A 27,803-nucleotide genomic window follows, 5' to 3' on the forward strand; every position below is an offset into this window, starting at 1 on the left:
AGTCAACATAAGCAACAACTGTTATTATCAAAAGAAAGAAGAGCTAGAACTAGGGAGAATGTTAGAAAACATAGGCAACATAAGAAGCAAGATCTGCAACCTAGTAATGCTGGTTTGTCGCCGTATAAGTCACATAGTGCTCTGGGTAAAGCCATGGCTTGAGCCAATAACTACTTCTCATCTTCACCAGGACGTGAAGTTCTAGTTGTTCATAAGTTGTTCCGCAACTTGTGTGGAAATTCATCAGATGGAAAGTCTGAAAGACCCAGCCTTGGCAGTAGTTCACAAAATAGAGGTCTTAATTCTAAATATACAGAGTTGGTAGCTGGTTTCTACTGTTGTGACCTTAATCACCAGTCACCAGGCACGAAGAACACAACAGTGATTGGCGAAAATAATGAGAAAATGACTACTCATATTCATCACTTAGGACGTGTCCATCATGGAAACACACAAAGCATTCAAACAGGAACATCCTTAAGTTCAAATTGGGAAATCTAAGTTTGCGGAAGTACAGCCACCACATGTTCAGTTAAGCAGCAAACTACCTCATAAAGTATGTTGTGTAAATATCACGAAAATTTCATAAATGTTATCGGCAGCCTTCAGAGGAAACACGATAATATTTCAGCGTACAGCATCACATTTGTATTGACCATCATATGCCAGCCACCCAGTGAGCTTTGTTGGTGGAATGAAGGTAACACGTGCCAAAATGGTAGAGGTTTCAACAAAGCCTATAAAATTGATGAGACGGAAATTGTGAATTTATCATGGTATTTTTGAATGATGTAAGAAAATGGTTCAAAATTACTGAAGTCAAAGAAGGCTCTATAGTTGATACAGTGAAGTATATAATTTCCTTAATTCCTCAGTTTCTTCTTCATTACCATACAAAGAGCACTCAGCCTGCATCTTATTATCAGCAAAAGGAAATGGCTCTGAGCAAAAGTTTTAAGCCATTTGCATTGCTGCATGTTTATTTTGCTGAAAATTGCACCTCATCTTGATAAACACAAGTGTAAAGTGCACATTGGGCACAAGCAAAAGTTAGTATTGTCACTGTGGCATTTAGGTTCTCATCAACTAATTGTTGCTGTTTCAGAAAATTTAACCCATTCCAAGGATATTGTGATTGCTTACATTGGCAAGACAGTGTTAGTTATACCTGAAAATGTGAAGGTAGTTTCAATCTGGTTAGACGGACCTGCCTCACAATTTAAAAACAAATATATTACTGTTGCTGTACCTAAACTTCAACTGTTCCACAACATGGAAATCTATTGGAACTTTTTTGTTACACCCCATGGTAAAGGAGCCATAGATGGAATTGGTACTGTTGTGAATTGGCAAGTGTGGAATGCGTAAAAAAGTGAAAATCCATAGTAGGTGATTCATCACCTTTTACTCAGACAGCTGCCAGTACCACAACTATGCAGGTTTTTCATATGCCTGCTGATGAAATCCAAGGAATCAGTTTGAGAGTTAATCCGGCTAGTTGGTTAGAGGCTCAAATAGTTTCTTCAGCATCATCAGTACTAAACATAAAAAGCATTCATTGCTTTCACTACAAGATAAAGAGTACTACAAAGATATCTACTATCTCCAGAGAATTTCTCTGCTGCAGATCATCATACTCAATAAACTCTAGAAAGTGTGAAAATTGGAGGCTGGTGCAAAGTAGAATATGATGGTAAATTCTATGCTGGAGAAGTACATGCAATTTTTGGAAATTCTTACCCAATCAGTGCAATGGAGCATGCTGGTTACTATTGGAAATGGGCCTGCAAAATGTGATGAAATTCTGTACACACAGCCAAAATTACAAGAAAACTAATCTACCTGATGTCAATGCAAGAGGATAATTTCAATTCACTGACTTTTAACTAACTTACAGTTTTTTTTCCTAGGTGTCATACTCTTATAATTTATCATAGTGTTTACAAAGTGAAATGTTAATGATAAGTACCTTATTTGGTAAATAATGTCACATTTTCATTTTTCTGCTCACAGGAAAAAGTTTTTCCAACAATAAGTAGCAAGTAACACGAGTCACATAACATTGTGTCATGTGCTTTTTTCAATATATTACAATGTTTTACATGGTATAAATATTTTTAGAAATCTGTAACTGTGTCATTTGACTGCCATCATAATATGCATTTTCTGTGATAAAAACCAGATCCATACTCCCTAATAGTCTGACACTTTTGATCTAAAATGTACATTAGCGATAGGATGTCCCACATTTGTAATGTGAGTCACTATATAAAGTACATTCTTGTCCTGTAATTTTAATGTGCTTCCCTGCTTAAATATTAATTCAAGATCTTTGCCTGAATAACACAATATATAATGATGAGTTACAAGGGAAAATATAGGTTTCTAGATTGCTAAAAAGGCAACATAATAAAACACCGATTTCAAAATGTAACATGAGTCACCATGAAATCTCCCCTCTACTGTTTTAAGAGTTATCATCATTTTTGAAAAGGCCATACAATCTACAAAAAATTCAGATGAAATGAAAATATATTATTTATTAACACTTATGATATAGAGGTCTAATATATATTTTTCCCAGAGAAATTCATGACCGCGAGTTGCCATGACCTGTATGATTTGAGATGAAATCACGCAGTTTCACATTCCTCATAACATATCACACTACTGATTTTTTATCTAGTTTACAGAACATATACATGTTTCTGCATGTTTTAGTTGTCCTTTGTACTTTGGTAATCATTGTTGCCACAGTTGCATCACTATCTGTTTCAAATAGTTTTCAGAGAAGACATTTAGTAAAGTTTCACAGGAAGTCTTATCACGTCCACCACTAACAAAATTGGGATAACAGAAGTATCCAATTCCACCCCTCTGCTTTGACCAATGACATCACCAATATGGCGGAAACAATCATTCACAACAACTCCCATACCGCTCCTATCCACACCACCAGAGAGCACCACTGATCACATCAAAACGACACATACAAATACGCCACTCTCACAAACTAAACTCCGCTCCATCATGATGTCACACACCACAACAGCTTTACATCACAGGTCAAAGCCGACGGGTGGAATCTGATGCTTCCGTTGACCCACAAAATTGTAGTTTTTCCAATGAATTCTGAGATGATTAAATTTTCCATCAATGATCACAGTATGATTAGGGAACTTACGTACAAGTGAGATGAGGTTTTCTCCAAGTTTTCAGTTACTCAGGAGATAAGTCTGGTGGGCAATAGAAGGATCTAATTCTTTTTTGCCCACACCTGATACTGGGTCATGTCCAAACAATCTCACATACAGCTTCAATTTCTATCTTGACGGATTCAAGTTTCTTGTCCTCTGCGACAAATACACTACCTCCGTTTCTCATTATCCCTATCCTTTCAATATACATTTAAATTTTTTCCAGACTTCTCAGTGCTACCAATTTTTGGTGCCAACCAGCTTTCTGTACCAGTATTATGTGAGCTTCACTGCTTTTTATGAGTGCTTTAAACTCTGACACTTTGTTGAGAATGCTTCAGCAGTTTACCATTAGGATTTTAATACTCTAATGGATAGGAGGCATTTCTTTTGATCTTACACTGATACTTCTGAGTTTCCCACAGCAATTGTTTTTTGCATTGGATGGAGAGTTGCCTAATCTAAAAAAACAACCTTGTGTGCACCCCACACACAGCTACCTGAGTAGCATCTACTGGCGTGTAGTGCATGCCTGGCCCATTTATGGGGACCCTACAGCTCTCAACGCTATGGTGCGAGTCCAGAGTGTCTGAGCCTAGGTTGTCATATAACCTTTGAAGTCTTTGATTCAATCCTTCCAATGGCCTCAGATCCCAAGCACCATGATCAGTTCTGGGGACAATGGTTCCAGGAAAATTGTACAAATTGTGGCCTTCATTCAAACTACACATACAATACTAGTCATTTCAACCATCTCTGAAATGACCCAAGACAGACATCGTTTGTTCCAACATAAGCCACAATCTGCCGTTGGTTGCACCTTGTTCCCTCAATGGCTGCTGGAACAGCCTCTTCAACAGCTGACTCAAGCCCCACAGACATATACATTGAGTGCATCTGGTGTCCCTTCCTGCCATTTCCAAAGAGGTAAATTATTTGGAGTACAGATCTATGAATGGGAATATGGGCATGCTACTAATTTTAGGGGTTAACCGAAGTGTCCGATTCCACCTGTCAGCTTCGACCTGTGATGTAAGGCTGTTGCGGTGTGACAAATCACAACAGCGCAGAGTTTAGGTTGGGGTAGTGGCGTGTTTGTAGGTGTCATTTTGATATGATTGGCGGTGCTCTCTGGTGGTGTGTGTATGTGTTGTATGTTAGGTGATGTTTTTGGTTTAGTTTGAGTGTGTGGCGTATTTATAGATGGCATATTGTTGTGGTCGGTGGTTCTCTATGGTGGTGTGTTTATGGTTAGTGTGTTATGTGGCGTATGGGGTTCATTTGCATGGTAGCATTGCACATGTTTGGTATCGGTGGTGACTGCTTTCAGAGAAATATTTTTCAGTGAGTTAACGACTTCGGTTTTGTTACGTCAACGTTTGGCTCAAGAACCATGAAAGAAGGTTGTATACCTGGAAGAATCCTGGAGATACTAAAAGCTATCAGATAGATTACATAATGGTAAGACAGAGATTTAGGAACCAGGTTTTAAATTGTAAGACATTTCCAGGGGCAGATGTGGATTCTGACCACAATCTATTGGTTATGAACTGCAGATTGAAACTGAAGAAACTGCAAAAAGGCGGGAATTTAAGGAGATGGGACCTGGATAAACTGAAAGAACCAGAGGTTGTACAGAGTTTCAGGGAGAGCATAGGGGAACAATTGACAGGAATGGGGGAAAGAAATACAGTAGAAGAAGAATGGGTAGCTCTGAGGGATGAAATAGTGAAGGCAGCAGAGGATCAAGTAGGTAAAAAGACGAGGGCTAATAGAAATTCTTGGGCAACAGAAGAAATATTGAATTTAATTGATGAAAGGAGAAAATACAAAAATGCAGTAAATGAAGCAGGCAAAAAGGAATACAAACGTCTCAAAAATGAGATAGACAGGAAGTGCAAAATGGCTAAGCAGGTATGGCTAGAGGACAAATGTAAGGATGTAGAGGCTTGACTCACTAGGGTAAGATAGATACTGCCTACACGAAAATTAAAGAGACCTCTGGAGAGAAGAGAATCACTTGTATGAATATCAAGAGCTCAGATGGCAACCCAGTTCTAAGCAAAGAAGGGAAGGTAAAAAGGTGGAAGGAGTATATAGAGGGTTTATACAAGGGCGATGTACTTGAGGACAATATTATGGAAATGGAAGAGGATGTAGATGAAGATGAAATGGGAGATAAGATACTGCATGAAGAGTTTGACAGAGCACTGAAAGACCTGAGTCGAAACAAGGCCCCGGGAGTAGACAACATTCCATTAGAACTACTGATGGCGTTGGGAGAGCCAGTCATGACAAAACTCTACCATCTGGTGAGCAAGATGTATGAGACAGGCGAAATACCCACAGACTTCAAGAAGAATATAATAATTCCAATCCCAAAGAAAGCAGGTGTTGAAAGATGTGAAAATTACCGAACTATCAGTTTAATAAGTCACAGCTGCAAAATACTAACGCGAATTCTTTACAGACGAATGGAAAAACTGGTAGAAGCGGACCTCGGGGAAGATCAGTTTGGATTCCGTAGAAATGTTGGAACACGTGAGGCAATACTAACCTTACGACTTATTTTAGAAGAAAGATTAAGAATAGGCAAACCTACGTTTCTAGCATTTGTAGACTTAGAGAAAGCTTTTGACAAAGTTAACTGGAATACTCTCTTTCAAATTCTGAAGGTGGCAGGGATAAAATACTGGGAGCGAAAGGCTATTTACAATTTGTACAGAAACCAGATGGCAGTTATAAGAGTCGAGGGGCATGAAAGGGAAGCAGTGGTTGGGAAAGCAGTGAGACAGGGTTGTAGCCTCTCCCCGATGTTATTCAATCTGTGTATTGAGCAAGCAGTAAAGGAAACAAAAGAAAAATTCGGAGTAGGTATTAAAATCCATGGAGAAGAAATAACAACTTTGAGGTTCGCCGATGACATTGCAATTCTGTCAGAGACAGCAAAGGACTTGGAAGAGCAGTTGAACAGAATGGACAGTGTCTTGAAAGGAGGATATAAGATGAACATCAACAAAAGCAAAACGAGGATAATGGAATGTAGTCAAATTAAATCGGGTGATGCTGAGGGGATTAGATTAGGAAATGAGACACTTAAAGTAGTAAAGGAGTTTTGCTATTTAGGGAGTAAAATAACTGATGATGGTCGAAGTAGAGAGGATATAAAATGTAGACTGGCAATGGTAAGGAAAGCGTTTCTGAAGAAGAGAGATTTGTTAACATCGACTATAGATTTAAGTGTCAGGAAGTCATTTCTGAAAGTATTTGTATGGAGTGTAGCCATGTATGGAAGTGAAACATGGACGATAACCAGTTTGGACAAGAAGAGAATAGAAGCTTTCGAAATGTGGTGCTACAGGAGAATGCTGAAGATAAGGTGGGTAGATCACGTAACTAATGAGGAGGTATTGAATAGGATTGGGGAGAAGAGAAGTTTGTGGCACAACTTGACTAGAAGAAGGGATCGGTTGGTAGGACATGTTTTGAGGCATCAAGGTATCACAAATTTAGCATTGGAGGGCAGCATGGAGGGTAAAAATCTTAGAGGGAGACCAAGAGATCAATACACTAAGCAGATTCAGAAGGATGTAGGTTGCAGTAGGTACTGGGAGATAAAGAAGCTTGCACAGGATAGAGTAGCATGGAGAGCTGCATCAAACCAGTCTCAGGGCTGAAGACCACAACAACAACAACAACAACAACAACACGTCAACGTTATTGCAGTTTTTTTCTGTTATTTGTGTGTGAATTTTGGTAAATCGCTTTGTTTATGTCTTTGTAGGTGTGGGTATGACTGACAAGGTCAACAGTTTTCAGCTGTTGGCGATGATGGGAGACTGTGTTGTCTCTAATAAAATTTCTTCAGCTATTCGGCCTGCTGGCTGAAGCCGTGAAGAAATCTTGTATTTTGGACAGAATACATGACAAATTAAGGCAGAGAAATATGAAGGAGGTTCAATTTTTCCAAAATGCTTTCTGATAATGTGATTGGAAACGACTGTAGTAGTACATAAAGGAGAAGGCAAAACAATGGTAAAACACTGTATTCTCAAGCCATAACTCACTGCTGATTAACACTTAGGCTACCAGAGTGGAAACTGCTGGTAATATGCATCCAAGGAAACAGGAAACATGCCAGGAAATCAAATTTCTGCAACATTCCTAAAGTGACTTCACATTTAGATTTTTCCTCATTCCATCAGTAGATGCCAGGAAACAGTGTTTGATGTGTGATTCTGCCCTAGTTCTTCTCCACCCCCCACCCCAATTTTTAAATACTTTGATGTGATGTCAGACTGTGTGTAGTGTAGTACGAGATATGTGTTACATTGGTAGCTGACAATTTGGTTATGGATTGACAAAACCTACAAATGTGAAAGTGGAATAAAGGGTGTGGATAACGTGTACTGATCTGTAGTGTAGCCTGATGTCTATGTCCATGTTTGCTCCATGTTCAACATATTTTCATAATAAAAACTTGAACTGAAAAAATAAATTCAATAAATCTGTACAGCGTAACAAACAAATATCCAAGTAGGCCTAGTATTTTGGTGCACATTATGTACACATCACAAACTATGAAATATGCAACTAAGAAGAGAAGGCACTGTGTAACTGTAATTGAAAAGCAGCTAAATATTTAACCTTCTTTTCTGAAGAAACTACAAGTGAATTAAAAATTCACAGATAATGTAGTAATGAGGAGGAAAATGAAGGTCACGAAAAAACAGAAAAAAGACCCTTACTGGTACAAAATAGAATTTAATTCCGAAAAAAGCATGATTGCTGTATCTTAATCAGAGACCTGTGAAGCGTTGACAGTCATATTTTATACTTAGCATTAGTATCTAAAGTATGAAGAAATTGCATAGCAATAAAAAGTAACTATATGGTTAAAATATAGCCTAATTACAGCATTATAGGTCTACAGGCACCGTTTGCAATTCCTCATACTGGTACTGAAATGAGAGCTGTCTTGAAAAGGACACGAACAACTCAATTTCAAGTTGAACTTAAGAACACAGTTCCATAACTAGGAAATTATTATTACTCAGTAGCATTCAAAGGAACCCCGCAACCAACAAATCAATGGCTCCATATATTGTTACACAATAATTTCAAACTAGAAAATTATTGTTTAAAGAAAAAATTGGTTTAAGGAAGAGTACCAAATTTCAAATGTGCTGTCTCAGCTCTAAAACTATCTTTCTTAAGAAAAAAACGTATGTATACTTACACAATATCTAAAAGATGTTAATGGGCGATCGCTTTCTTTCCAGTTCTAAGGTAAGCTTGGAAAAACTCAAGTTCACAATGCATACCGGTACTTCCAAAATGTCTAATGAAGTATAAACTTTCTGCACAGGTATTCAGCATCACTTGCACACATTTAAAAACACAACACTTCGAAAGAATTATTAAATATACATAAAAAAGGTGAAGGTATTTGCTTTTCTGTATACTTGTAAATTTACAGAAGGAAACACAAAAGAGTAAAATTGCTGAAATTAATATCAAGGTGAAAAGATCCAGTCAAGTTTTAAATTAGCTACTATGTCATCACTAAACATTTTTAAGATTGTCTTTGGAGCTATATGTCTAACGAATCGGAGAGTTAAACTAATTTAGCCAGGGATGTTTCAAGCATTCTGCAGCAGTTGCACGACGTTCTGGATCAAAGTCCAGCATAGGGCGAAGAAAAGCTGTGAATTCTCTTGCTTCCTTTGGGTCCCAATCGTATTTTTCAGTTAAGACTTCAAAAAGTCCCCACGGCTTCAAACCTGAGATTCGGCGCAAATCACATTTTTTATTAAAGAACTGGCGGGAATGTTTGCCAGACATAGCTATCCTTCGAGGTATTTCACCCAAAAGTTCAATAATATGAGCCAAATGATCTTCATCACGAGAATAGTCTTCCCCTGAATGTGGCTCAAAGAGATAATCCCCTGTAGCAAGTTCAAATGCCATGCATGCTGTGCTCCAGATATCTGCAGACGTGCCATATCCAGCTCCCAGAAGGACCTCCAATGAACGATACTGGCGTGTTTGTATGTCCTCTGTGAAATGACGGTAAGTCCAGCAAGCATTTCCTAAATCTGCTATTTTTACTTCAATATCACACACCACAAATGCTGGGTCCAGTTCAGGTTTTGCATCATGACTAAATGATGTATATCCAGAAGATTGGCGGGATGGTCTTCCAGTAACAGATTTTGTTTCTTTCTTTCTTGTTGTTTTATTAACAGGACATGTTCCACTCTCACCAGCTCCTTCATCACATTTTTCTGAGTTACACAGCTTCTGAGAATCAGAACTTGAGGTCTCTTCTGCAGCACCGTCTCCCATTGACTTGCTGTGTTCTTTTTTATCTATCCCATTTTGATATGCAGTGTCTATTACCTTTGAGCTGGCATCATCATCATCTTCATCATGCACCTCATCAAACACCTCAGACTGAGTTTCAGCAGATTCTCTATTATCTTCTGGTGACTGGCACTCCAATTCCAGTGCCATCTCTCTCCTCTTCTGTTCTTCAGTCTCTTCGATCTGTTCCATTTGCTTTCTCAGCAGTTCAGTCTGGCGCTTTGCTTTCTTTTTTAATTTCTTCTTCTTATTTTTTGACATTTTTACATTTGGATCCGGTTCCTCCCTTGGTGCAGTGCTGACTAATGATACAGGCAGTTTAAGGCCCATTGTATGAAGTTCTGTAGCCTCGCAGGCAAGTCTCCTAATATAATTTTCGTCTACACATACCAAAACGTTTTCAGGTTTTATATCAGTATGAATAATTTTACATTTGGTATGTAAGTAGTCCAAACCTTCTAATACTTGTCGAATAATAGATTTTACATTCTCTGTTGGAATGCCATGGTAGTTACTTCTGATGATTAATTTTAACAAATTATGACCAAGAACTTCGAATACCATACACACGTGTGTTCCATTAACACCGCTTATTTTAAAATCGTCCAAGAGTTGTACTGTTTTGTTTCGTTTATGATCGTTAACATCACTTTCCCGCACGACTTTCAACAGTTTTATTTCATCTAAGGCAGTCTCCGTGAAATGTGAAGCACTCTTCACAACTTTCAGTGCCACAAATTTCTTGTCATACAGATCCCAACAAAGCCATACAGTTGAAAAATGACCCCAACCTAACTTTCGTGTGACACGATATCTTCCGTTAAACAAATCACCTATTTTGACTGGATGGTAACCACCTTTGCAATAATCTGCAGGATCCTCCTGCTCATCATCGTCGGAGCTGAAATAATCATCTTCATCTTCTATAGTTTCGTTTGAAGACGAATGAGATGGTTCTACTTTATTTGAGTATGCTCTTCCATCTCTTTCATTTTTTCCTTTTCTTTTACCAGGTTTCGGGCGTTTCTTTTTAGCTTTAATAGCAAATACTCTCCGATTCACATCAGTTTTCGAATTCATGGCAACGCAACTTATGTTTCTCAAATTTAAACATACAAATATTTGACACACATCCCTCAAACTACGATCGTTATTGTTTGAGCATGGCGGCCGGTGACAACAAAACCCTAGATATTCCCTCTGACGCAATGAACACAATGATCGTATGGTTAAATAGCATACTGGACTTCATTTACTACACCTGGAGACGTTTATCACACACTATTATTTAGGAGGCACTTCACAACGTAACTTCACCACCCTCAAACACAGATACACTGACATCGCCATTGCTAGAAACATTACAAGTAGCAATTTTTCCAAAGAAAATTCAACAGTGCATAAAAAAAGGAAAGCAGTAAATGCTACCAACTTCCACTGCGTGTAGCAATTAGTTCTAAAGATTACTACCTGTTTTTAATTGATTAACAGTAATTGTATAAGCGCGTGCATCTTTTCGTTGAATATTTGTTTTATGTCAATTATCATTTTTGCCAACATAGCTTTAACACAAGGCTTCATCACCGGATTATAGTATTGCCACTGGATGCGCTGTTGTATAAACCGGAAACGCGGTACATTGTGAACTGTGTTACTGTGCAGTGGCGGGAGAGTGAGTGTGAAGTGCAGTGTTTGTAGTGTGTGAGATTTCAAAATAAAAATGTCACAGAGTTCAATTACAAATTACTTTATCAAACGCAAAAGACATACAGCAGATGATGTTAAAACGCAGTCTAAAGTACTTATCATTGATAAACGAAACGAAAACTTACAAAACGATTCATGCAAAACGATACTACGAGGTGACGCTAAAGCTGATGGAGAAAACAGTAACAGGAAAATTATATTGAAATGTTCTTCGGACAGCCAGAATCCTGTGCAAAAAAGCACTTTGAGTGAACAAAAAAATAAGTCAAACATCAGACGTTGTGGAAAGAAGACGCTTCCAGAAAAGAGAGTTTCATTTAATTGTGATATCAGAGAATCGTTTCAAAATGCAAACAAGAAGTTTCCAATCGTTGAGAAAAGTGAGACACAGGTATAAGCGTTAATCACTGTACCTGTTTTACTGATCTTTTTATTGTACTGTGTTTGAATTGCAGTTTGCTTTTAACTTGTGATGTGTTTAGTGCTAGAAATATATAGTGAAAGTGTTGCATAGCTTTTGGGAAGCCTTCAGACAAATTCAAGAAGAACCGTTTTACTAAGTAAATTAATGACACTTTGCGCTTGTGCCCCACAGACGTGGAATGATTTCTTCAGCCACAATTTACACTTGTCTCGAAAGGGTTAAATTTCCAAAGTGTCTAGCGTCTGAAAAAAGTAATTTTGTTGTGCTATTTTTAACATTAGACATTTTGCACAGTTGCGTAGGATATGTCAGAAACGTTTAGAAATTGTGTCTTTAGTGTTTCCATATTCATTAGCATTGTAACAAACCATAGCTGAATGCTTAATTTTAACATTATAGTCCCAAATATGCCCATTAGGCATGCAGATGTGGTCTTGTTGACTTTAAGCTTTACATTAACGTTTGTAACTGTACTCCCAAATCCTACATATTTCTTCACTTGCTGACTGCCTACCTCCTCCAATCCTGATGCTCTTTGCTTGAACCATTTGTGTTCACCATTTAACTCAACAGCAAGTCTTTCAGTTGTTGTTGTAAGTTTGGTCTAGTTTGTTATACATCAACCAGATACCATTTGTGTCATTATTCAGGCATAGTTATCAACAGTTGGCTCTGCATTGGCTAGAGATTTTGATTGGATTGCCATTGTATGCTAACTCCACTTACTACAAATGTGTCTCCACCCAATCCTGCAGTTTAAATGGAACCAAGTTTTTATTGTATCTCATATCAGATGAATGTTGTAGTAATCAGTGTGAAGACTGGTTTGATGCAACTCTCCATGTTAATCTAACTTTTGTAAGTTTTTCATTTCTACATTACTCTTGCAACCTATATCTGGTATAACCTTCCTATGATCACCAAATTGCACTACTTTACGAGCAAATTAAGTTTGCATTTGGCACAGTGGCTGTTGGGAGTACTGTAAAGGCATCTCCCATTTACAGTCGCTCCCAACAGCCATCACACAAAGTATCAACATAGTTTGCACAAATGGTAACTATTACTCTATTACACCCTATCAAAATATCCTTTCTTTTGATCAAGTTATGTTGTAAAGTAGCTCTTTTCTTTCCAATTTGATTTGGTGTCTGTCCATTAGTTGTATGACCCATCCAGTTAAGTAATTTGTTGTGTGACGGAATTAAGATGTTATTAACAAACCTTAAAGTTGTCATTTCTTTCTCCACAAACTTCAATAAGAGGCCTCCTTTGTGTTATAATAGAGGGGAAAATTAGAATTAGGAGAAAGTTTATTTTCCTCAGTGGGCTATGTATTGTTCCTGCAGTTTGATGCATGTAACTGGAGCCTATAGGCCCTATAACAGAAAATAAGTGTGTGTGTGTGTGTGTGTGTGTGTGTGTGTGTGTGTGTGTTAGTCAGTTACATGTTGATAACTTTGCTGATGCAGAGGTCCTTTGGTCTCTTCGGGGGTCGACAGAAGCGTCCGATCCCACGCGTCGGCTTTGACACGTGACGTAAGGGTGTTGTCGTGTGTGACGTCATGACGGCACGGAGTTTGGTTTGAGTGTGGCTGTCTCCAGTTCTGTTTTATCTTATTTTATTTACTTTTCTGATCTGTTCATTATATCTCGTGAGATTTTTTTTTTTTTTTTAATTTAAAACCACTTATTACTTATTTTAATTATCTGTTTCCTCGAATTTCTGTTTTAGTTTATTATATTTATCTTTCTGATCTGTTCGTTCTATCCCGTGAGATTTTTTTTTTTTTTTTTTTTTTTTTTTTTTTTTAAGACAAAAAACACTAATCAGCTACTGAAGCATCTTTATCTTCTATGGGTTGCAGGGGTTAGGACCCCTGGGGAGGTGGGTGGGTATTTATGCATGGCTGTCTTCACTCACACATTGTAGCTACGCAAGGCGTCTAAATTTGTTGATATTTAGTTTGCCCCCCACCCAAAACACCCCATTTCCCGCGCTTGTCCCGTTAGTGTCATTAGGCTTCTTGTGGAAAGTGTGTGTGTTTTTGTTTCCGCCATGTTTGTGACGTCATGGGTCAAAGCAGACGTGTGGATCGGACGCTTCCGTATTTCCCTCTTCGGCTTCTCCTTTTTCCTGTTCACCCAGTGTTCCTTCATCTTCTGGCTATGTTCTTGTTGTCTCTGTTCAGTCCGTAGTCTTCGTTTGCTGTGTGGTGTCTCTTGTAGTTTTTTCCGTCTGATCAGGTTCCTAAGGAGTGTTTTGTTTTGTATTGTTTCCTGTGTGATGTTGAGTTGTTCCATGTTATTTGTTACTTCATTCATCCATTTGTTGTTTCTCCTTGTGCTGACTGAGTCCAAGGTCTGTCTCGTTATCCTATGTGGTGCCATTCTGCTGAGATGTCCATAAAACTGTAATCTTCGTTTCCTGATTTGGTATGTTATTTTCTCTGTGTGTTCATATAGTTTTTCAGTTGGCCTCTTTATCCATACCCCATCTTTTTGTGTCGCGCTGAATATTTTCCTGAGTATTTTTTTGTTCCATCTTCTCTATCTGATTCGTGTCTGTCCTTGTACTGCTGTGGTCTCGGCTGCACATAGTGCTTCTGGTAGCACCGCCGTCTCGTAGTGTCGTAGCTTGGCCTTTTGTGAGGTAGCTTTCTTATTTTAGTGATTCCAAGTCAGTTTGTTGGCCTTCTCTAGTTTCGCTCTTTTCTCTTCATTAGATACCTTATTTCTTCCTGTAATCTGTATTATTTCTCCTAGGTACTTGAAATTTTCTGTTCTGTGTATTGTCCCATGTTTTGTGTGTTAGTGATGTATTTTTTTGGGTGCTCATGAACTATGTTTTCTTGTGTGAAATCTGTAGTCCGGTCTTGGCTGCGATTTCGTGTAGTTCCTCTATGGATCTTATTGTTTCTGTTTCTCGTACTGTTATGATGGCTAACTTGTCTTGAGACACACACACACACACACACACACACACACACACACACACACACCCACACACACACACACACACACACACACACACAGTTGGTCTACTTAAAATAAAACAAGAGAAGAAATATTTGATTACATCCTTGGTGTATTTCTTGTGTTACAGATAAAACTACCCAATTTGCTTTTCATATTGTGAGAAAGATGGTCAACTAGTTAGCCTAGGATTTTACATGTTGTTGCAATCGTAGAGATCTTTTTGTGTGAATTTTACCTTCTAGATTTCTAAATCGTTTGCTTGTGGTTACAGGAAACTTTGCTTGAAAGTAAACCATCAGAGAATGGAAGCTCACAGCTCAACCAGGGTATTTCTCCAGAAGCTGGAGAATTGGTGGTATTGCAGGTATACTGATGTCAACAGATCTTTGTGTTAAAATCCACATTCATATAATTTATTTGGTAATGACTGTAAAAATACCTTGTTTTATTACGACATAAGCGGACAGGAGTATTATTTGTTCCTTCCTCAACTATCATGCCCTACTTTCTGTTTTTGAAAATTATCAATAATTGTTACTGGTAAATTTTGTGTCTTGAAGACTTTTTTCCATATGAGCCCATATCCTTATCAGGGAAAAATATCAAACAGAAAAAATATTCAACAAAAATAATCACCTATTGATAATATAATGTAAATGGAAAGATAAAAAATCTACTTGCCAAGTGGCAGCAGGGGAAGGATTTAACTTTTACAAGCTTTCAGAGCCAGTGGCTCCTTCTTCTGGCACAGTAGTTGATTGGGAAGGAAGAGGGGTGAAGGAAAAGGACTGAAGAGGTTTAAGGAAAAGGGTACAGTTCAGAAAAGTCACCCAGATCTGGGTGACTTCGTTTTTTCCATGCTGCCACTTGGTGAGTAGATTTTCTTTCCATTTACATTAGAAAAAAATTCAGACTCCATGAAGAAATCCTGTTGGACAAACAGCAAAAATAACTGTAATATGCTATAGATTAATAGTGTAGTCTTTGAATGGGAAAAACAGAAAATAAACATTAAAGTTTATTAAACTTTGATTCCATCTATAACATTGCATGTTCACAGAACTTCGCATCTGTTTGTATTAATTGACTTACTGCATTATATAAATGTCCTCTACTTTTTGCACATTGATGACCTTACTAAAGTTGAATAAAATGTATTTATGAAACAACTCTGAAATTAGCTGTTAGAAGCGACTATTAACAGCATGGGATTGAACCGAGATAGTCGTCATCTCCCCAGTTGAAGCCATTGGTGTGCAGCCATACTAACACAACTGTAGTATTTGTAACTCTTTTCACTGCACGTTAGACTGTGTTTCGCCCCACAAACTGTGAAGTTTGAGAAGACAACTCTTGGAGACGACATCTTTTTGAACTGTAAATTCCACATTTTCCCTCTTCTCCTAAATAAGTGATAAAGTACTGCAAGGATTAAGTTGTGCAGCAGCAGGAGGGGGGGGGGAGGAGGATGACCTGCTTATGTGAATCAGGGATGAATTTCTGGGAGCATACATATCCCAACTCCTGAGGGGAGCGCACCCCTTAATAAAAGCCAGCAGTCCTGTGAGCTGTGAGGGTAACACTGCTGGTTGGACGGGAGGCCAGCACCCTCTCTCCATAAAAAATTAAACATGCTTTGAAAAAATTAAACGTGCTTTCAAGACTACAAGTAAGCCTCAGAACATTACTGACAAAAATAGACGACGTCAATGGCAAAGAAACGGTATACGATTTGGAACGTGGAATGTAAGGAGTCTGTACAAGACAGGAGCTGCAATCAGTGTGGTTAAGGAAATTCGGAGGTACAAACTAGACCTAGTTGCACTGCAAGAAATCCGGTGGGACGATGCTGGGAGCATTGATGTTGAAAACTGTACAATTCTGTATGGAGCCTGTGAACGAGGTCCTCTGTTAGGCACTGGTTTCTGCGTCAGTAAGATGTTGGCCACTAATGTTTCAGAATTCGTTTCAGTCAACCCAAGAATATCTGTTCTAACACTGGAAGTAAAGTATATTAACGCGACTTTTGTGAACTGTCATGCTCCCACGGAGGAGAGCGAATGTGAAGTGAAAGACGAGTTCTATGCACAGCTAGAGGCAGTGATGGATGCTATACCAAATGGGCACCTGAGGATCCTCCTTGGTGATATGAATGCCAAGGTTGGGAAAGAACAAATATTCCAAGACGCAACAGGTAGGCACAGTCTACACAACCTTAAGCTGTGACAATGGAGTTAGGTTCATCAGCTTCGCTACATCATTAGGGTTGTTCATCTCCAGCACAAACTTCCAGCGGAAAAACATACATAAAGGAACCTGGGTATCACCAGAAGGGAGAACTGTAAATCAAATAGACCATGTTGCCATTGATCTCAGAGCCAAGAGATGGGTGTTAGACGTTAAGACAGCGCGGGGTGTCGAAGGTGGAAGTGATCATTTCCTGGTCAGAGGCCGTTTAAACATACAGTGTAAAGGAAGAACGGGACCTAAGTTAAAAAGAGTGGAAAGGTACCATGTGGAGAAACTGAAATATGAGGCAACGAAGACCAGATACCAGTTGCAACTAGTAACCGCTTTGAAGCACTCAGTGAAGTGGATGCAAATCAGGACCTCGAACTAATGTGGGGAAACATCCAGAGCTCAGTTAGGATACAGCAAAGGAAACACTCGTGGGAAACCCAGTGGGGAAGAAGGTCTGGTTTGGAAAGGAATGTGCAGATGCCCTGGAAAGGAGAAAGGAAGCCAGGAACAAATGGCTGAAGGGGACAAATCTGGCACAGGCCAAAGCACAATTTGAGGAGGTCCGAAAGACTACACAAGCAATTCTGAGAAGAGCAAAGAGGAAATACGTAAGGAATATCATCACTGAAGCAGAAACATACTTCAGAGGACAAAAGACGAGGGAAATGTTTCTGAGGGTGAAGTACTTCTGCAAAGGTCACCAGGCCAAGCAGAAATTTGTCAAAGATTCCCGTGATAAGATCCTGACGAACAATAGGGACATAGCTGAGAGATGGAAAGAGTACTTTCGACAGCTGCTAAATTGTGATGAACCCAAACTGCAGTTTGATTTCCAGTACCCAATTACAGCCGATGCAGACTATCCCCCACCTACCCTGGATGAGATAAAAACCAGAATCAGACACCTTAAACAGAATAAGAGTCCAGGTGAAGATGGAATACAGGCTGAAATGATCCTGGCAGGAGGAGATAAACTTGCAGAAAAAATACGCCGACTGATACAGGCAATATGGACCAAAGAAGAATTACCAGGAGAATGGAAAACAGCTTTGATTTGTCCAATACACAAGAAGGTCAACAAACTGAAATGTGACAACTATCGAGGAATCGCCCTGCTTAACGTCTGCTATAAGATCCTGTCCAATTGCCTCATACATAGAAATCAGCCAGTGACAGAATTGGTGATTGGGGAGTACCAGGGAGGTTTCCGGCCAGGACGGTCAACAGTAGATCACATCTTCAGTCTCCAGCAGCTCACTGAGAAACTGGGTGAATATGGTAAAGATTTGCATATTTTATTTGTTGATTTTAAGAAGGCCTATGATTGCATACATCACAAGAGCCTGCTAAACTGTTTAAGGGATTTTGGCATAGCAGAGAAACTCATCAATCTGATAAAGATCTGTCTGAACGAAACACATGCAAAGGTGTAGACGGGAAATCGCATAACTGAGGAATTTGAAATTGTGACAGGACTCAGGCAAGGAGATGGGTTGTCCCCTATCCTGTTCAACTTTGCCCTCGAGAAGATCGTACACGAGACCTTCCAAGAGAACGAAGGGATTGTAATCGAAGGAAAGAGACTGACATACTTTGCCTATGCAGACAACATCTGTTTACTCTCTAGGTCAGAAGAGGAGTTGGAGCAAATGACCAAAGCACTAAAGGAGGCTGCCAGCAAATTTGGGCTAAACATAAACGAAGCTAAGACAAAGTACCTCGTTATGACGCGTGGTCATTGTCAGACTGCTGATCATCTACAATCACTGCAGGTTGAGGACCATTCCTACAAGAGAGTGCAAGAATTCAAATATCTAGGGGCACTTTTCACTGAGAACTCGTCATGTGATGCAGAGATCAATGCCAGAATACAAGCAGGAAACCGATCTTACCACAGCCTAGAACAACTGCTTCAGTCCAAATCTCTCTCCAGACAGTTCAAGATTCGACTGTACAAAACCCTGATCCAGCCTGTTGTTCTATGTGGCTGTGAGACATGGAGTATCTGGAAACAGGACTTCCATAAGCTCCTTGTTTTTGAGAGAAAAGTGCTTCGGAAGATCTTCGGTCCGGTTCTGGATGCAGATACAGGGGAATGGAGGATCAGATACAACCAAGAGCTTGAGGAACTATACCAGCAGCCCAACATAGCAGGAACTGTTAAAGCCAAACGAATGCAGTGGACTGGCCATGTGGCCCGGATGGAGGATCACAGATGGCCTCGGAAGCTCCTGGATTTCACACCTACAGGGAGAATGAACTTCCACTCTACAGAGGAGTGTGCACTTACATGAAACTCCCTGGCAGATTGAAACTGTGTGCTGGCTGGGTAAGTGTAAAGGGGTAGTGCTTTGGAGCAGGGCCAAACATGCCACTAGCTGCAGATTGTGACACACATTTGAAGATGTTTATCACCTGGGCTCCGAGTTCTACTCGGTCCATTCCAGCAACTTGTGGAGAAATCGAGACCAACCCCCATTCGGTAGAAATGTTGGAACACATGAGGCAATACTAACCTTACGTCTTATCTTAGAAGAAAGACTAAGAAAAGGCAAACCTACGTTTCTAGCATTTGTAGACTTAGAAAAAGCTTTTGACAATGTTAACTGGAATACTCTCTTTCAAATTCTGAAGGTGGCAGGGCTAAAATACAGGGAGCGAAAGGCTATTTACAATATGTACAGAAACCAGATGGCAGTTATAAGAGTCGAGGGAGATGAAAGGGAAGCAGTGGTTGGGAAAGGAGTGAGACAGGGTTTGTAGCCTCTCCCCGATGTTATTCAACCTGTATATTGAGCAAGCAGTAAAGGAAACAAAAGAAAAATTCGGAGTAGGTATTAAAATTCATGGAGAAGAAGTAAAAACTTTGAGGTTTGCTGATGACATTGTAATTCTGTCAGAGACAGCAAAGGACTTGGAAGAGCAGTTGAACGGAATGGACAGTGTCTTGAAAGGAGGATATAAGATGAACATCAACAAAAGCAAAATGAGGATTATGGAATGTAGTCAAATTAAATCAGGTGATGCTGAGGGAATTAGATTAGGAAATGAGACACTTAAAGTAGTAAAGGAGTTCTGCTATTTAGGGAGTAAAATAACTGATGATGGTCGAAGTAGAGAGGATATGAAATGTAGACTGGCAATGGCAAGGAAAGCGTTTCTGAAGAAGAGAAATTTGTTAACATCGAGTATAGATTTAAGTGTCAGGAAGTCGTTTCTGAAAGTATTTGTATGGAGTGTAGCCATGTATGGAAGCGAAACATGGACGATAACTAGTTTGGACAAGAAGAGAATAGAAGCTTTCGAAATGTGGTGCTACAGAAGAATGCTGAAGATAAGGTGGGTATATCACGTAACTAATGAGGAGGTATTGAATAGGATTGGGGAGAAGAGAAGTTTGTGGCACAACTTGACTAGAAGAAGGGATCGGTTGGTAGGACATGTTTTGAGGCATCGAGGGATCACAAATTTAGCATTGGAGGGCACCGTGGAGGCTAAAAATCGTAGTGGGAGACCAAGAGAGGAATACACTAAGCAGATTCAGAAGGATGTAGGTTGCAGTAGGTACTGGGAGATGAAGAAGCTTGCACAGGATAGAGTAGCATGGAGAGCTGCATCAAACCAGTCTCAGGACTGAAGACCACAACAACAACAACCCCTATTCTCAATGGAATTTAAGCAAAACTCCGTCTGCTGCAGTGTCCTCAGAACTGATGGTGGTTCCCCCATTCTGAGCTGAGTGGACGGCTTAGTCAGAGATGACAAAGGTTCTGTCACAAAGTAGACCCCTCCCTCATTCCTAGCCATTAAACCGGCTGTCTCCCTGTGAGCAGCTAGCTACCCACACCCAACCCTGCTTCCTGCCTCTCACCCCCCCCCCCCCCTTCCCCCCTACCCAACCCACCCCATTGTCCAATAAATGTGGGCTCCAAAATGCATACCGTATAATCTGTGAGTGCTTGTTCAGTGGAACCGATGATTTCCACTTTAGCAGAGGTAAAAAACCGCTCATATCGCTTAAGGAGTGCTCTTTCGAACCCATGTGTAGTGAACATTTATTCTTGCATAGTCTGTGCTACCATTTCACAAAATAAGGTAAGTAAAGAGCCTTTAGTAGAAGAGATTTTTTCATAGTATCAAAGATGGAGTGCTAATAGCTTTTAACGAATGCATTTTAGAGCCCATATTTACTAGATTCTTTTCCTTTTAATGATCATTCCTGTCATATTCCTGAATACTAAGGACTCCTCCTGGGCCATCCTGTATATACAGTGATGCATAGAGGTATAAATACAGAGATACTAAATGAAACACATTCGGCTGTCAAAAGGGCAATGCCCATAAGGGTGCGCACGGCTCTTTTGTTAGTTCATCTGTGACACATGTGGGACCTGAGCTGTTGTGGCCCTTTCTTTCTCTGCAGGCTGCATTCCCTTTCCTGTGCTTCTCCCTCACTGTCCTTGTTTCTTCCTTTTTGCCTCCTCCTTTCCCTCTTTCGGTGTCCTTGTTTATGTGGCCCCAGCTATCCTCTTGCTTTCTGCTATCTCATACAGTTCTGTTACTCTTGTTTCTCTTCACTTTTTCTTTTCGTAATTTTTGGTCCCCCTTTAGGATTTGACCTCCTCTCCCTAATTTTGTCTCGATAGTGTGAGCCAACTGGGAGAAAACAGCTTGCTTACTGTCTCCGGTGTGTGGCCTTCCTGCCTCTTCCATCTTTTCCTCGATACTGTTGTCATTTAGTGGTATTTAGCCAGCACAGTAGCCAGTCCGTGTAGTGGGGTCGTTTCGTAATCTTTTGGTTGAGCTCCCTGACAACATAGTGATGACACTTCTGATGTCTGAGCTGCTACCTCTTTGTGTATGCCTAGGAGTGGTTGCTTGTCATTCTGGTCCATTGGTACTGTCAGCAACAGCTGCACAGCCAGATGGCCTGTGCTGTGTCTGAGTAGTGTCCAGATCAAGTAAGATTGCCCATTTTTACGGTGGAACAGGCAGCCTCATAAATAATTTTAATGTTGTAGAACAAATGTTGCTGGTGATGTTACAATGTTTGTTGATTTAAAAGTGTCATGGTATTGACAACGCTGTTTCTTTGGTGAAGTGTCTGAAGTGCTGTACACAGAGCGCTTTCACCCCACAGCCAACTGTAGCTGTAGGTCACAGTTGCAGATCAGCTTCCATAAGTCTACAAACGAAATTTATTTTTACTGCAGAGATACTTCTTACAATTTCATGTGGAATAAATAAATGAAATGATTGAAAAGTAACATATTTCATGAGTTAGTGTTTGAAAGCAGGCTGTATCACAGTAAAAGCTTTCCGATAAATTGCCAAAGCTATGCAGTTGCATATTAAACACACTTGTCATCCTTCACACTGTGTGTTTACTCTGTTGTATGGCTTGTTTGACACCAGTATGGCTTAGGAGGGGGGGGGGGGGGGGGAGGGAAATCCAAATGCAGATGTAACACCAGAAAGGTTTCAAATTCCTTTCAACTTCTTTGAATTAAATTACTTATGATAATTTACTGACAAATTCCTCTTTACGATCAATAATCACTTGCTGATACTGTCATAGTGTTTCTCCCTGATTGGCGCTTATCTGACGTTCGCAGCAGTACAAATAGTTTATCCAAATGAGATGCAGTGCTACACTTGTGGATGACATTTTTTTTTTTTTTTTTTTGCCCTAACTGCTGTCATAGAAGGCTCATTACAATTTACAATCAAGCTTCCGTTGGAGTGAACCTAAGCATCAACAAATAAGTTTGGCGACATACTGTGATAATTACTTCCAACAGAAAGTAAAGATATCTGTTGGAAGTAATTATCACAGTACATGTAACACCATATTGAAAATTTTGTTGTGTTGTTATGATACAGGCATTCAAGGTTAGAATAGTGTGCACTGTTGATGGTCACACAGTGACTGAAATCAGTCCGTAAAATAAAAGTTTTCAATCTTTTCGACCAATACTGCCATTTATCCAAAATATATTGACAATAATACAGTCATGGTGCAGATGGTTCCTAGTGGAATTAGACATCAAAGAAAAGTTTGATGCGCATTTACTGGTGCTCATTCGTGTTTGGCATGTTGCTGGCCTCTTAGGGAAGCATCGAACAAAGCTTGGATCCTCCCTGTGTTGACACTATCATCATAGAGTGTGTTTGTCTGCTGTTTCACAAGTGAATTGCTTTATATTGATTATTGGTAACTAATACTCTGCTTTGAAATTTCCATGTCAAGTGCAATGAACATCCAGTGACTGGCATTGACCAACATTTGGGTAAAGTTTTGGAATAATGCTAAACAGGGCTGGAGCTGCAATTCAGTTTTAAGTGCACTACCTTCACACATTTCATGCTTACAAATTTGCTTGCTTTGTTAAAAGCAGCGAGTGAATAATCATATCTCAGTGTCAAAGATTGTTAATTGTAGCTATAACTAGTGTTGTTACTGGGTAAAATCCGTGTGAGGATTCACTTGCTCACAGATATGAACGAATGGTAGTGAACACATGCAGGTCTCTGTGATTGCTCACTAGCTTGCGACTGCTACCGTTTGCTATGATGTAAACAAGGCTTTACACTCATATTACACTTTTAAATGAAGTAACTGTTGCCGTTTGACTGTAAGTCTGTATTTATTTATTTCACTATCATGATTTTGGGGGCTGAAACATTTTCATTTGCAAGGTGAAAATTGAAGTAATTCTCTTTAAAATGTATTCATCAAATGTTATCAAACAATGCCTTAAACTTTGTTGTCAATATGTTTCATTGTTTGTTTTCACATTGCACTTATAAATGGCTTTACAAACAAAATCGAGATGAATAAGTAACGAAAACTTACAGACGAGTGGTGGGATTTATTTCATTTGGATATGATATCATGTGGTTCCTTTGCAGGAAGTGTAATTGCTGCATTGTATCATCATAGAAAATCAACAGAATTTGAACAGGATTGAGTGCTTAGGGCTCTTTATTAGTTCTTAATTGTTGTTGTTGTTGTGGTCTTCAGTCCAGAGACTGATTTGATGCAGCTCTCCATGCTACTCTATCCTGTGCAAGCTTCTTCATCTTCCAGTACCTACTGCAACCTACTTCCTTCTGAATCTGTTCAGTGTATTCATCTTCTGGTCTCCCTCTACGATTTTTACCCTCCACGCTTCCCTCCAATACTAAATTGGTGATCCCTTCATGTCTCAGAATATGCCCTACCATCCCTTCTAGTCAAGTTGTCACACAAGCTCATCTTCTCTCCAATTCTGTTCAATACCTCCTCATTAGTTATGCGATCTACCCATCTAATGTTCAGCATTCTTCTGTACACCACATTTCGGAAGCTTCTATTCTCTTCTTGTCTAAACTATTTATTGTCCACGTTTCACTTCCATACAAGGCTACACTCTATACAAATACTTTCAGAAACGACTTCCTGACACTTAAATCAATACTCGATGTTAACAAATTTCTCTTCTTCAGAAATGCTTTCCTTGCCATTGCCAGTCTACATTTTATATCCTCTCTACTTCGACCATCATCAGTTATTTTGCTCCCCAAATAGCAAAACTCCTTTACTACTTTAAGTGTCTCATTTCGTAATCTAATTCCCTCAGTGTCACCTGACTTAATTCGACTACATTCCATTATCCTCATTTTGCTTTTGTTGATGTTCATCTTATATCCTCTGAAGACACTGTCTATTCCGATCACCTGCTCTTCCAGGTCCTTTGCTGTCTCTGACAGAATTACAATGTCATCGGCGAACCTCAAAGTTTTTATTTCTTGTCCATGGATTTTAATTCCTGCTTCTAATTTTTATTTTGTTTCCTTCACTGCTGCTCAATATACAGATTGAATAACATCGGGGATAGGCTACGACCCTGTCCCACTCCCTTCCCAACCACTGCTTGCCTTTCATGTCCCTCGACTCTTATAACTGCCATCTGGTTTCTGTACAAATTGTAAATAGCCTTTTGCTCCCTGTATTTTACCCCGGTCACCTTCAGAATTTGAAAGAGAGTATTCCAGTCAATGTTGTCAAAAGCTTTCTCTAAGTCTACAAATGCTAGAAACGTAGGTTTACCTTTGTATAATCTATTTTCTAAGAGAAGTCGTAGGGTCAATATTGCTTCACATGTTCCAACATTTCTACGGAATCCAAACTGATCTTTCCCGAGGTCGGCTTCTTAATTATAATTAATATATTCATTCAGCTGAATTCAAAATCCATCTCCAAAACCTTTCTTCACCTTTTATGAGAAATCTGAACATTTTTAGTTCAGGACATATCCTCCTGCCCTTCCTCATTTGATACACTTGGAGGCACTTGGCATGATGACTCGGTTCACTAGCAATGCTTTTGTTGGAAACACCTGCACTTCAGGCGCCATCCAGAGGGTAGTGACTTGGGCCTGCTTGTGATCACGCAAGGTTGCCACGAGTTTCACCAGAGTGCCACCTAATGGTTGATGCCACAAGTAAGGATGTGATGCAGTCGCCACGATACCACGTGGTCATTTCCTGTTGAAGGTTGCGTATTGGAGCAAGCAGATGCCAGTCTGCTTCTTATGTCAGGGTGTATACGATCTGGGAAAAACCTGGGAATTTTTTCATCCGGGAGAAAACCGGGAAAAACGTGGGAATTTTTTAGAATTCTGGGCATTTTTCATTGTTTTAGTTTTCACTTATATTTCTGTGATTTTGAGTGGTAAGAACCAATACTCCAACAAAGGATATTATTGTATCCCACATCTGTAGAATAATACTGCAGCAACAAACATGAATGAGAGAAAAAAAAAGAAAATAAAAAATGCGTATATATATAATAGAGGGAAACATTCCACGTGGGAAAAATATAACTAAAAACAAAGATGATGTAACTTACCAAACTTACCAACTTGAGTCGCATATGAGTAGTACCTTCTCCCCTAAGAAAAAAAAAAAAAGAAACAGTGCTCATACAGGTGTCTGCCAACAGCAAAGCATGTCAGAGGCTTTAGGAAGACTATGCAATGCTTTCTAACAATGAATTGCCTCCGACGAGCGTGATGTGACAGCTCTTTACATTAGATTCTCTTGAGCAGTTGCGGGCGGGCTCTTGTGCATGTGCAGTTGAGTCGCATATGAGTAGTGCCTTCTCCCACTTCTGGATAGCGATGTGTGACTGGGCGCCTCTATCTAGTATTGCCCTGGTTTAGAAATATTGTACATTCGGTGCTGATGCGAGAAGCAGTCTGAGTTGTAGTGGGGAGGTGGGTAGTCTCCATGTGACCTGTGTTTACGTTTAGTGATTTTTGCAGTTTTCTCTTCATTTATTGCTCTCACATTAAATGGAAAGAAAATGGATTTCTGTGGCCAGGAGCTATCAAATGAATTAAAATATGTTCGCATAATTAAGCCCTAAATCGCTCCAGGCAAATGCTGGGAGGTTCCTTTGAAAGGGCATGGCCAACTTCCTTCCCCGTCCTTCCCTAATCCGATGAGACCGATGGCCGCGCTGTTTGGTCTCTTCCCTCCAACACTCCAACTCCGCATAATTATTGAAGGCTAAAATATGTTATTAGTTTCAGGTTTTATTTCAACCTTTCTGACAGTCAAGTGTTAACAATGAAGTTATTTTTGTCGGTTTGCTAAAGAGATTTGGCTTTTATTAATCTTTTCCGCTGAAGCAGTCAATTTATTTGAAACGAAGTGTTTAATTTCACACTTTTGGCTAGTTTCAACTTCACTGCATTTCAAGTGCATGTTTTCCATGTTCTAGCTCGTATGGAATTATGCCATAATAAAGAACCAAACATGAGATAATTCAAGAAAATTTTCATCTGAATCTGACATACGAATATGCACTTTCAGCCAAATTATGCATTTCAGAATGGTTCACGAAATTCCGATGCTCTTGAAGTATCCTCTGATGTCTTTTTTGTTTTATGACATAATGCAAGATCTTTTAATTTTTTACATGTACGAACATACGGGCTTCCTGCGTTATCGTAGCTGTGCAAGCGCAGTGACGGCTGTTATCTGGCGCTCTCTGGTAATGCTAAAACGAACCAATTTCTAACAGGTCACGGGAAAATATTGCAAATGGTGGTTTGAAAAGCATTACTTTCAAAGTAAATTTCCTTTGACGCAAGATGAACTACGTGTGAAAATGGTAGCTGAATTTTTTAAATCACAGAGCGTTTGACTCTCATTTAAAAATTAACTCTTTGAGGACGACCATCTAGAAGAATTTCGCGCCCAGAAGATGAGACATTTACGTCGTTATTAAAAATTTTACTAGCACATTTGTGTGATGAATCTTAAAGTGTGACAACGCAAGAAAGATCAACATTATATGTGGAAGCTTAGCTTCTCTTGCAGCTTATTAATCTTCGAGACCAATCTTATAAGTGAAAGCTTTTCGTTTCCTGTAGCAACACTATGTATATTAATTCAAACCATTAACTTTTCTTATTTGTGTGTTCAAACTACTTAAGAGTGATCTTACTATTGGCTGACTACATCACGTGTCCTATGCTGTCATCAGCTGGCGAGGTCACATTAAATGAGCTATGACTGGCTTACAAAAGTGCGTCGCAATCTCAATTTCAATACTTCGGAAAGTAACGTGCAGTGTTTGGTGATATTCGAATTTATATGTTCGTAACACAAAAATATGCAGCGTAAATGTCGCTGCACATCAAAGATCTTTCCAAAACGTTTTGTAAAGTGTCGGGAGATTCTATGTCCATGTATAAAGCCATAAACATTCAAAGGATTGATAAGTTTTACACTGCCGAGGAAAAGTATACTGTCATTTAACAGGGAAAAAACTGTATTTTCACCCGGGAGAAAGTGTATTTTCAACTGGTAAATCCGGGAAAAAGCCGGGAATATTT

The 27,803-nt window shown here is 39.4% G+C and overlaps 2 protein-coding genes across 7 annotated transcripts in view; one reads left to right on the forward strand and one right to left on the reverse strand.

Annotated features, from left to right (window-relative positions):
- LOC124605193 (D-aspartate oxidase) overlaps window positions 1–27,803 on the reverse strand; it is a 257,938-nt gene that overhangs the window by 137,778 nt on the left and 92,357 nt on the right. The window contains exons 1-2 of one of the 5 annotated variants that reach the window (XM_047136715.1): window positions 8,437–8,797; window positions 1,741–1,784 (exon numbers count right to left, since the gene is read on the reverse strand). The exons of 1 other annotated variant lie outside the window; for it this stretch is intronic. The gene's annotated coding sequence lies outside the window, so the exon portion shown is untranslated. Of the gene's footprint in view, window positions 1–1,739; window positions 1,785–8,436; window positions 10,931–11,033; window positions 11,056–27,803 lie in introns of those variants that run through there. 3 more of the 5 variants (XR_006978621.1, XM_047136718.1, XM_047136714.1) reach the window with 3 other exon arrangements.
- Window positions 11,218–27,803, forward strand: part of LOC124605192 (DNA replication factor Cdt1) — a 105,326-nt gene continuing 88,740 nt past the window's right edge. For both annotated transcript variants that reach the window (XM_047136708.1, XM_047136709.1), the window contains exons 1-2: window positions 11,218–11,661; window positions 14,945–15,037. In XM_047136708.1, the coding sequence (XP_046992664.1) occupies window positions 11,284–11,661; window positions 14,945–15,037 (471 nt within the window). In that variant the 5' untranslated portion in view covers window positions 11,218–11,283. The remainder of the gene's footprint in view (window positions 11,662–14,944; window positions 15,038–27,803) is intronic.

Source organism: Schistocerca americana, chromosome 3 (assembly GCF_021461395.2).
Source record: "Schistocerca americana isolate TAMUIC-IGC-003095 chromosome 3, iqSchAmer2.1, whole genome shotgun sequence".
NCBI lineage: Eukaryota > Metazoa > Arthropoda > Insecta > Orthoptera > Acrididae > Schistocerca > Schistocerca americana.